Source organism: Mustela putorius, unplaced genomic scaffold (genome assembly GCF_011764305.1).
Source record: "Mustela putorius furo isolate JIRA1106 unplaced genomic scaffold, ASM1176430v1.1 tig00003899_pilon_pilon_pilon, whole genome shotgun sequence".
In the NCBI taxonomy this organism is placed as follows: Eukaryota; Metazoa; Chordata; class Mammalia; order Carnivora; family Mustelidae; genus Mustela; species Mustela putorius.
Window position 1 is genome coordinate 2,221,613 of NW_025422048.1, and position 11,306 is coordinate 2,232,918.

At 55.6% G+C, this 11,306-nt stretch overlaps 1 protein-coding gene across 1 annotated transcript; it reads right to left on the reverse strand.

Annotated features, from left to right (window-relative positions):
* Positions 1 to 2,169: 2,169 nt before the first annotated feature.
* On the reverse strand, positions 2,170 to 9,008 carry LOC101678057 (melanoma-associated antigen 8). The gene is given in 4 exon segments (XM_045068096.1): positions 2,170 to 2,898; positions 2,901 to 3,891; positions 4,051 to 4,144; positions 8,796 to 9,008. Coding segments are annotated over 2 exon segments (1,041 nt in total). The 5' UTR covers positions 3,871 to 3,891; positions 4,051 to 4,144; positions 8,796 to 9,008; the 3' UTR covers positions 2,170 to 2,827.
* Between the last annotated feature and the right edge of the window lie 2,298 nt (positions 9,009 to 11,306).

The window sequence follows — 11,306 nt, forward strand, 5'->3', positions numbered from 1 at the left end:
ATGTGAGAAACAGTGCTTCTGTTCATTTCTCCATGGCAAAGGGTCATCACGCAACCCTCCCTAACTACAAGCAGACTGGCAAGGTAGTGTCCCCTGTGTTCTGGAGGGAAAGCAAGACACACTATGGATGAATATTTAAGTTTCTCCCATGTATTGTCACACAGTAGGTGCTTAACCAAATACAACTATTATAATTTGTTATGACGACTGACTTCATTGCTGGAAGGAGTTTCTGAAGTCGGATTTGCCTTGGAATTCTTTGGGCTTTTCAAGCACCTCCTGTGTGACCAATACTTTCAAATACAGGATGGCATCTAATGTTCAAATGATTCTATAATCTCAGCAGGGACTGCATTTAGTGGCCAGGAGACTACAACAGAGAGTAAGGTTCTATGTTGGGGGAGAGAAGGTGCTCCCTAGCTGTTCCATGGGACCCGTGATGAGCACCCTAGCTGGCCAGGTTCAAGAGTTCGGCAAAAGAGCACATAGGGGAATACCAGGGAAAGGCTGCTGTAGTTTGGGGAAGTGCTAAGTCTGGAAAAAATGCCAGTGCCTGGGCAGTCAGTTTTCAAAGAACTCTGGGGCTCAGGCAGAAGAACTCTAGGTTATTAAAGCCCACAGACAGTACCCAAATCCTGTTTGATTCTCATGGTCACCTTCCTTCCTTAACCCAGGTTTTAGTACCTTTACACAGCATCCTTCTTTTTGTCACTTCGGAGACACCATGCTGTCCTCAGGAATGATGTAGGACTCAATGTTGTCCATGGGCTGCGGTGGGTGGGAACATGAATTCAGGCGAGGGTTCTAGTCTCTGCCCTGTCACTCACTAGCCACGGGATCCTGGGGAAATGACCAACTCCTGCTAGCCTCAGGTTCTTTGTTTGTGAAGTGAGTGGGTTTGATAAGCGCCATCTTGTAGGACTGCAGGAATGGATGTAATATATGGAAAGCACCTTGCACAGTGCCTGGCACATATTGGAACTTTGATGAATGGAAGTGATTTTGAATGTTGCTTTGATCCCAGAACCTTACTCTCTCTCCTCTGGGATATTTTTTTGTTATCCAGGTCACGTTAAGAGAATGTGCAGTTCAATAGGACACGGGATAGCTAATTAGCCAAAGAAGGCACTACATAAATAAAACTCAATCCATTTTCTAAATCAGAGGATATGTGTGGGATATATGAGAATATGTGTGGAGTTCAGCTGTAAGGGAGTTGTCCCAGCTGGCTACAGTACAAAGCTCCTATAATTTGAGTCAAAGACCAGCTCCTTCCCTCCCTCCCAGCTGCTCTTCCACCCAAACCATTCCTTTAACTAATTTCTCCCCCACCAAAACCTAGACCTTGCTTACTTACAGCTGTCCAAATTACACCAAATTACACCCAAGATAACCAAACTAAAATGTCTGTTTAATGCAGTGGGTCCTGGATTTCCATGGTCAGGAACAAGAGTGTCTGTCTAGAGTCTTCTGGGCTCCACTTCAAAGGAATATCACTGTATTGAAATGATGGATATAAAATACCTACTCTGTGTACTGTGTTGAACTGCACCGGGACGAGAGTACAGGACACCTTCCTTTCCTGCCCCAGGAGGAAATTTCTCTCTGGTTTGTCCATGATCCCAAAGGAACTTCTCAGGGCAATTATCCATTTCAGACTTTGCTCCCACCCCTAAGGCACCCTGTCTCCAAGTAGGGCCACTGTCATCCCCCTTCCCCTGGTTTACAGTGATCAGCTGCACAGAAGGAATCATAATGAGCAGACATCTTGAGCCACCAGGCCAGGGGCATTTCCACTGCAGTGCTCTTCCTGGGAGCAGCACCCCCACACCCTTCATCCCCAGGTTCTGTAGGTCTCAGGGCACCCCTCCCTACTTTCCTGCCATGAGTACAGCTGCTAGACAGTCACCTAACTGTGGGAAGAGTCCTGCTTCTCCTAGTGTCCTCACTGCTCACCCACAGGGCCTTTCAGAGAGCAGAGCTCAGCCCATGTCTGGGAATCAGTGAGCCATAGAGCCGAGCTCCCTCTGTGCTGAGAGGATGTTTCTCCTCCTTTCTTGAAGAACCAAGTGAATGCAGGAGCAGACCTCTATGTTACTTTTGCAAAATGACAGTTGAGAAGGAATAAGAAGCAAAAATGAACAATCTTTTATTTCTGTATTTCCTGGCCCCATCACTTGATTCCTCCACTCTTTTGCCTTTCCAACAAATTCCTAGGCCAATGCCTTGTAATTTCATTCCAGAACCCAAACAAGGAGGGAAGATCTTTTTGCAAAATGACAGACAAGAAGGAACAAGAAACAAAAACGAACAATCTTTTATTTGCCTATTTCCTGACCCTGTCAATAGACTACTCTGTTCTTTTGCCTTTCCAACAAATTCTTATGCCAATGCCCTGTAATTTCCATTCTAAAACCCAAACAAGGAGAGAAGGTCTCCCAGCTTATTTCCAGGACATAACAAAACTCTTAAATCTTGAACTGGGTAATTACAAATGTTGTGGGGTGGGTGTCACTCACATACTTAGCCGCTGAAGCTGGTTGAACCTTCCTTTCTAAGGAATAACATTTCAGAACTTCCTCAAGAAAACCAAGCTCTGGATGTGAAGTCACTGTAGAGGGCAGCCTCCAGAGAGGCTCCTCCCCCTCCTTTCTTCTCCCAACCCTCCCTGGCTCTGCCCTGCTTTGAATGTACAGGGTGCTCTCTCTCTACACACACACACACAGAGGGAAGAACCATGAAACAATCTCACTTCATGCCCAGCACCCCGCAGAACAAGCTGCCAACCCTGCCAGAGCCGAGACCGCACCACAGCCACCCCCAGGGCTCAGGCACCCTCTTCTTCATCCCTCACAGCCTCTTCAGATGGGGCCATGAGGAAACCGGCAGCCCGCGATTGACCCGCAGCAAATACTCCAGCACCTGCAACCTGCTGGTTTCCGCGTGGGCCCTGGGACCCCACAGGAACTCGTAGCGGGCAGGGTCACTGCCGGGCACCTGCCGGTACTCCAGGTACCCTTCCTGCACCCAGACGTTGGTCAGGAGCTCCCGGGGCTCCCCGTAGATGATGTGCTCCTCACCGGCATACACCCCCATGACCCCCAGCGCTTCCCACACCACCTCCTCGGGAGCACGGTCGCCCTCCAGGAGGATCACCCCCAGGAGCACCACCAGGAGGCCGGTCTTGGGCGGGCCCTGCTCACCGCTCAGCATCTCATCACAGGTGAGACCCAGGACGGTGACCAGGACGTAGAAGTGCTCGCTGGGGTCCACTTCCTTCACATCCACACCAAAGACCAGCTGCATGCACTCGAACGCCTGGCCCAAGATCACTGGGAAGTAATCGTGGTAATCCTTGCTGACTATCTCCAGCATCTCCGCCTGGCTGGTTGGCTGCTTGGTGCGAAACTTAAGGAGCAGGAACTCCACCAGGTCAGCCACTTTCATGCGGAGTTTCTCCTGGAGAAAGGGCTGAGTGACTTCCAGCTCCCCCCAGGTGCTCAACCCCCCCTCATCTGAGCTGCTGGAGCCCTGGTAGGGCTGGTTCCCAGCAGTGCTTGCCATGGCAGTGGGGGAGAGGCAGGCATGCTGAAGGCTCTGAGGAGGACTCAGGGACCCAGCAGCAGACCTGTTGTCCACCGGAATCAGGAACAGGGCAGAGCAGGAGGAGGAAGGGGAAGAGGAGAAGGAAGTACTAGTATTAGAGGGGGAAGACGAAAAGGAGGAAGAGGAGAAGGAAGAGGAGGAAGAGGAGGAAGGAGACTGGACCCCCTCCTCTTCAGCCCCAGACAGCTGTGCATTCACCAGGCCCTGGGCCTCTCCCGGGTCTTCCTCCAGCTTCCAGAGCTCACTCTTCTGACCCAGGGGCATGGCGTTCGTGTTGGGCTGAACCTGAAAAGAGATGTGGGATGGCCTCTCAGAGTACAGCCCAGCCAACGAGGCCTGGCATCCCAGAGCTGACAGTGGGCTGCGTCGGCTTGGATGCCAAGGGGTTCCCTCTGTGTTGGGATGGGCGAGCCCCTGGCTCCATGCTCGGAGCATGTACCTTACCTCAACAGCTGGCCCTCACCTTCTCCTCTTCTGCTCTGTGACCTCAGGGACTCTTGCCTCACACCGAGGACTCAACTCCTAGTTCTTGAAGCCCCTGGAGGAGAAAAGGAGGAGGAACCTCAGAGTGCAGACTGCGAGCATGGCCCTGGTCCCCCAGTGCACACGGGACGGCTGGGTCAGATTCTGTGAGGTTGCTGCCAGGAAGGCTGGGTGGTCCCCTCCTTGGCCTCTCAGCGGACTGCTCTTTCCCTTGGTGGGGCCTGCCCCCCCACACCCTGCAGGCCTGAACCCAAAGGGACCCAGCGAGACCACACAGCCCTGAGACTCCACCAAAGGTAAGCAAGAGGGCCCACATCTAGCCACGCCTGCCAAGGTCTACAGGGCTCGTCATGGATCTCCAAGGATGGCCAAGCTTGTGGTTCCATCTGTGCTGGGATAGGTATACCTCTCCGTCTATACCCTGACTCCACAAGCAACCTAGGAAAATTACTCTGTCGACCTGAGGACACCGTTCTGGTGCCGAGGCCTCATCTCTGGGAGAAACCAGAAGGAAAATTGAGGAGACATCACTTGGCCCACCAATCCCCTGTCTCCCCATGGCTGACAGAAGTGTGAGGGCAGGCCTGGGCCTTAGGGATCCTGCTGTGGGAGGCATCTCACCTCCACCTCCTGCTAGGGCCAGGACCAGGGCCCCTGCCTCTTCCACTGACCACAGTCCAGACCCTCAGGCACAGACCCTCCCCTCCCAGAGCCCAGGGAATTGGGGACGAAGAGGGGCTCAGCCCGACAGACCCAGCCTGGGTTCTCAGGACGGTCAGGTAGAGCTGGCCAGATTTCTGGGCCATCCCCTCCTCGTCCCAAGGGGTGGATTGGGAGCCCTCGCTCCTGCCTTGGGGCCCCCACATTGACTCTTGCTAGGACCAGGGCCTCCTGTGTGTCTCCCAGGTGGGCTTCCTCAGATAACCTGATTCCGACCTCTCCCAGCATGGCCCTCGCCTCCCTGAGAGCTCCCAGAGGACGGTGAGGAGCCACCACGTCCATGTCCGAGGGTCCGTCCCCCACCTTCAGCTTCCAGCAAGATCCCAAAGGGCTGGCAGTGCGGACCGACCCCTCTGTCCTGGGATGGGGATGCCCTTATGGTCCTGGGAGGCTAATCCTCCTTCTGGCCAGGGCCTGGTCTTCCACCCACCCCCAACCTGAGATAGAGGCCATGTGCCCCTCGGCCCGAGACCTCACTCCCCGAGGTCTCTCCACCTTCCAGCCCATGAGACAAGTGAGCATGCCTGCCACCTTGGGCTACCGCTGACCAGTCCTCCCTGGGCTGCCAACAGGGCAAGGCTGGACTCCGGGGCACTGGCTCCTTTGTTGAGAAGGTAGGATCCGGTATGGCCAGTCCTGCCGCAGGGTCCTCATCCTCTCTCCCAGAACGACCTGAGACCCTCCTCCCCACCCCATGCTCCTCTCTCTCTCTCTCTCTCTCTCACACACACACACACAAACACACGCACGAGCCCTCCACACCCCAGGCCGTGTTCCTTCTCACCACAGCCCACAGTCTCTCACACCCAGATGTGGACATCAGGACAGGCATGGGCTCCTCCTACACTGGGGCCTCCTCTCCGAATTGAACATGCTGGGGACCGGGATGCCTCAGTCCTCCCTCTGGTCCTCTCCTTCCACCACAGCAGGCCCACGGACCGCCCGGGAGGTCCAGAAGCCCGATGCTTCCACCCAGACCCGCGTCTCTGGGAGACTTGGTGGGAATGCAGGGCTCGCCCGATGTGATCATCTGTCCCTGGGGCCTCCTGGGACCAAACGTGGTCTCTGTCCCCGATCCTGCAGTCCTCCTTGCTGGCCTCGCCTTCCCCCCAGGCACACACGGTCCATCTCCCCCCTCACGCGTTCTTGAGGCGGTGCTCCATCCTTGTGACCACCGGTCCTCAGAGGCCCTGAGTCGGCAGTGGCCACCCACGGCGTGGGATCGCCCACCCCAGGAGCCTCCCGTGGCTGAACCAAGCCGCGGTCCCGCGGGCTCCCTGGGGACTCCCTGGGGACGCCCTCAGGTCTTCTCGCCTCGAGCCCTCGCGGGTCCCGGGCCTCTCCTGTCTGCTGTCCCGGGGCCGGGGCTCCCACACCAAGGCCATCGCTCCCCTGAGCCCACTGGCTCAAGCCTGTGACCACGATGTGCAGCGGCAAAGCCCAAGACTTCCCAGGGCTGACCGCGGGGGCTGAGATGGGGCGTCCGGGTCTCTCGGGCCTTCTTCCCCTTTCCAACGGGGCTCCCTGGTGCCTATGCCTTTGTGTGCTGTACCGCCCGTGGATCGACTCCTGGACCCCAGCGCATCCAGCATCCGGGAGACCCAGCTGGGCGAGTGAGGTACACAAACACGCACATACGAACACAAATGAGGAGTCCGTGTCCTACACTAAGACGTCTAGGGGCTGCCTCTGGGTTGGGGTCCAGGGTCCCTCAGTCCTCCCTCTGCCTCCTCGCCGTGAAGCCCAGCAGCACCTGCCCCCACGTGTTTGCCCACGCGAGGGAGGCCCTCTTCCTTGTGCAGAGGTCCCCAGTCACTAGAGAAAGCCTGAGCGCGAGTCCCACCCTAGGGGATAGGAGACCCCATCCCGCCCAGATGCCTTTCTCAACTGACCCTGGGAACCCAATGCTGTGAGGTCCCCCCTGTCCCGCCTCAGGCTTCATACCTTGAATCCCATTCGCGGCTGAGCCCTCCCCTCTGACGCCCTGAGATCGGCTCCTTACGCCAGGCGCTTTATCTCCGAGAGACCCGGATGCGGAAGTCCGGACTCGCCACGTGCTCCCATCCCCCACCACGGACCTTCCCTGACTGACTCTGGGCTGGCGCCCTGGGTCCCTCAATCCTCCTACATCCTCACCATAAAACTCAGCAAGGCCTTCTCCCGCCCCTCTACCCCACTGAGGGAGGCCCCACTCCTTCTGCCAAGGCCCCCAGTGTCTCTGAGACCCGGATGCACCAGTCCCACCCCAGAGGCTACTAGTCCCCATCCCCCTCAGGTGCCTTTCCAGACTGACACTAGGGCCTGAATGCTGTGAGATCCCCTCTGTCCTGCCTCAGGGTTCATACCTTGAATCCCATCCGCGCCTGAGCCCTCCCCTCTGACGCCCTGAGATCGGCTCCTTACACCAGGCGCTTTATCCCCCAGAGACCCGGATGCGGAAGTCCGGACTCGCCACGTGCTCCCATCCCCCACCACGGACCTTCCCTGACTGACTCTGAGCTGGGGTCCTGGATCCATCAGTCCTCCCTCTGCACCCTCACCGAGAAGCCCAGTATGACCTGGGCCCGCCCCTCTGCCCGCCTGAGGGAGGCCCTGCTCCTTCCACCCAGGCTCCGAGTCTCTCCGGAGGCCCCGAAGCCCCAGTCAGGCCACCGGACCACTTATCCCATCCCCCCCGGGGGGACTTCCCGGAATGGCCTTGGGAGCCGACGTGGGAGAGGTCCCCTCTGGCCTCCCTCAGGCTTCATACCTTGAATCACATTAGCGCCTGAGCCTCCCCTCGGAGGCCCTGAGATCTGCTCCTTACAGCAGGCGCTTTATCCCCGAGAGACCCGGATGCGGAAGTCCGGACTCGCCACGTGCTCCCATCCCCCACCACGGACCTTCCCTGCCTGACTCTGGGCTGGGGTCCTGGGGCCCTCAGTCCTCCCGCTGTACCCTCACCACGAAGCCCAGTATGACCTGCGCCCGCCCCTCTGCCCGCCTGAGGGAGGCCCTGCTCCTTCCACCCAGGCTCCGAGTATCTCCGGAGGCCCCGAAGCCCCAGTCAGGCCACCTGACCACTTGTCCCATCACTCCAGGGCGGACTTCCCGGAATGGCCTTGGGAGCCGACGTGGGAGAGGTCCCCTCTGGCCTCCCTCAGGGTTCATACCTTGAATCCCATTCGCGCCTGAGCCCTCCCCTCTGACGCCCTGAGATCGGCTCCTTACATCAGGCGCTTTATCCCCGAGAGACCCGGATGCGGAAGTCCGGACTCGCCACGTGCTCCCATCCCCCACCACGGACCTTCCCTGACTGACTCTGGGCTGGGGTCCAGGCTCCCTCAGTCCTCCTACACCCTCACCATGAAACAAAGCACGACCTGCGCCCGCCCCCTACCCCACTGAGGGAGGCCCCGCTCCTTCTGCCAAGGCCCCCAGTGTCTCCGAGACCCGGACGTGCCAGTCCCCACACCCTGGCCACGTGTCCCCATCCCGCCCGGGGCCTGCCCGGACTGGTCCTGGGGCCGACCTCAGTTTCGACCCCTCTGTCCTGGGCTCCCAACTCCCTCGGTCCTGCCCCCGCTCGGGCACGACCCCATCCCCCCTGACCCCCCAGGGCCTCCCTGGGCCGCGGCCTTCCTGACCCGGCATCCTCGCCCTCCGACCAAGGTCCCCAGCCCCCTCGGACCCCCGAGGCACCTTTCAGCCGACGCCCCCTGTGGCCACCCTCCCCCGGGGCCCCAGGGTCGGTCCGCGGCTGGGCTGCGGTGGGGCTGCAGCCCTCGGGGCCGCCCCGATCTCCCTCAGGTGCCGACACCCGCTCCAGGGGGGGCCTGGGCCCGTCCTTCTGGGGACCCGTGTCCCCTGCCCTGGCCCCGGCGGGAAGGGCTCCGCCGGACGGCGCTGCCCCGGCCCGGGGTCTCTCGGGGCTGCCGCCATGGCCCCCTGGATCCCGGGGGTCCCCCCACGACCCCCACTCGGGGCACCGTCGGGGCAGGGTCTACCTGCACGCCTGGCTGCCGGGCCTGGGCTCCTTCCCTCAGCCAACCGGACTCCGGCTTCCCGCACACAGGGCCTCGCCTCTCTCAGGCCTCGGAGGCGGAAGTCGGCGCTCGTCACATCCGGACCCCAGAGGAAGGGGTCCCCTAGGGCTGACAGCACCTCCGCGGCGATGGGTCCCGCGTGGGCAAGGCGGGAGCAGGGGAGCGGGGAGGAGGGTCCCTCGGTCCTCCCTGGGCGCCTCGCCTGCCCTCTGGCAACACTGGGCCGCCGCTGACCGCAGACCTGAGCCCCAGCGGGATGGTTGGCGGGGCTCGTGCCGCACCTGCTCCCGGGGCCCGGGGTGTCTCAGGGCTGCGGGCAGGGACACAGTGCGCTGGGACGTGGGACCCCTCGGCCCTCACCCAGGAGGCCCTCCTCTCCCCTTGTGGGACACACGCCGTCACGGGACAGATGCCTGATGTGGACCCGCAGTGCCCGTGACCGGGAGGCAGGGTCGGAGGAGAAGCGCTCCTTCCAAGGGGTCCCTTCGCCAGCCGCCAGACTTCAGGAACAGTCTGAAGATTTTATAAAAACATTGAATCTACTGACGAGGCTGAGCAGCTGCAGAGGTTTGGGGTTCGGTCCCAGGGTGTTTAGGGTTATCCCCTGTTTCGGGGTCCGCTGCAGTGAGTTTTCCTTGGTCGTGCTCGTTCATCCTAAGAAACACACTGTCCGCCTCTACCCGGTGTGTGTACTGCATATGTGTATATAGGCATGCTTGTTTATGTTCTATGTGTATTTATGTGTGTGTAGACTATACTTATTTTATGAAACTACATTCTCTTACTCTAAGTGATTTACTTTGATAATCTCTCTTCTATTTCTACTCTGCCCTTTATATTCTATGAAAATAAGTTTTGAAAAGTCATTCCTCACCCCTAAGGTGATTTCCGGTGCTAATTAGCACAGACTCTGGAGTCAAATGCCTCAATCGCTCCATCTTTCCCTCTGTCCTGATAGTTTGCCAGGGCTATTGGCATGGATGCTCTGAGAACCCGCCTTAGACTTATACCAGGAATTAGGGCAGAACTGTAAAATCATTTCTCCTACCCATCCTGTCATCTGCATCTGTGCAGCCTCCAGTACCTCCCCTGATACCCCTGCTGTTCCTTACACCCCAGCCCCAGACACAGGCATCAGCTCAGCACTATTCATCTCCTGCAGGATTTTCTCCTGTTTTGTTGTTTAAATTTTGTTGTTGGTTCGCCTTCCCCCTCCTCCTTCTCTAGTCTTTTGGATTCAGTTTGGGAAGCAGAATTCAGCAGTCTGAGGTTAATTGTCATCTTGCCAGCTACGTGGTAAGGTGCTAAATGTATAAATTATTTCATCAGAATTATATGTTTGCAATATTCTGGTCCCCGTTAATGAACGTGGGATATTGGTCCATTTATTTGGGACATCTTGTACCTGAATCTATCAGTAAACTTGAGTACTTTCTTGTATACTTAGCTATATTTGTACATATATATAAAACTATATAACTATATGTATAATAATTATATTATATTAATAATTATATTATTATAGTATATAATATGTATACATATAGTTATATAGTTTTATACATAGTTGCATAGATCTTGTACATTTTTGTTGGGCTTCTTTATAGGTAATTTTTGGATTTTGTTGGTATCATGAATGGCATATTTTCTATTACGTGTTCTAATTAGTTACTGATTTTGTAGGGCAGAGCTGTGTATTTTGCTATAATACTCTTTCATACACTATCTGAAGTCTTATCCACTTGAATATCCCACATGTCTAGTCCTTTAACTTTTCAAACTAGATGATTAGATTGTTTTGAAACACTCTCTTTATTTTCAATATTCATATATCTTATTTATGTGACATCCATAGCTCTGGCTTTGTGTTCCAGTACATTTATGAATGGTGGAGGTGGAAGTATCTATGTAAGTATAGTTTCTGACTCTAATGGGAATGCTTCTAATATTTGACATTTAAGTATGTTTAGTGTCTAATTTTGGAAATGGAAGTTCTTTTTATTGTAAATTCATCTTGAATTAAGTTAAAAGACTTTTTCTTGGAGCACGTGGGTGGCTCAGTCAATTGAGCATCCAACTCACGATTTCAGCTCCATCTCCTCAGCTTCCTGTGCTCAGCATGGAGCCTGCTTGGGATTCTCTCTCTCCCTCCGCCCCTAGCCCTCCCTAGTGTCTCTCTCTCTCTCAAATGAATAAATAAATATTTTTTTAAAAAAAGACTTTTTGTTTACCTACTGATATGGTCAAATATTTTTTATTTCCTCTAATTTGTTAATGTAGGGAATTACAATTGAAAATTATTTTCACCCTTTAGACACAGACTGTTCATTTAATTCATTGCTGTGTTGAATATGCTATTAATTTATTTGAGATATTTGCTGCTATATGAATAACATGGCATAAGTATTCTTTTTGTGGTATGTACACATTTGGTTTTTGAATCTAGAATACCTAGACTGGGAGAGTAAGTTA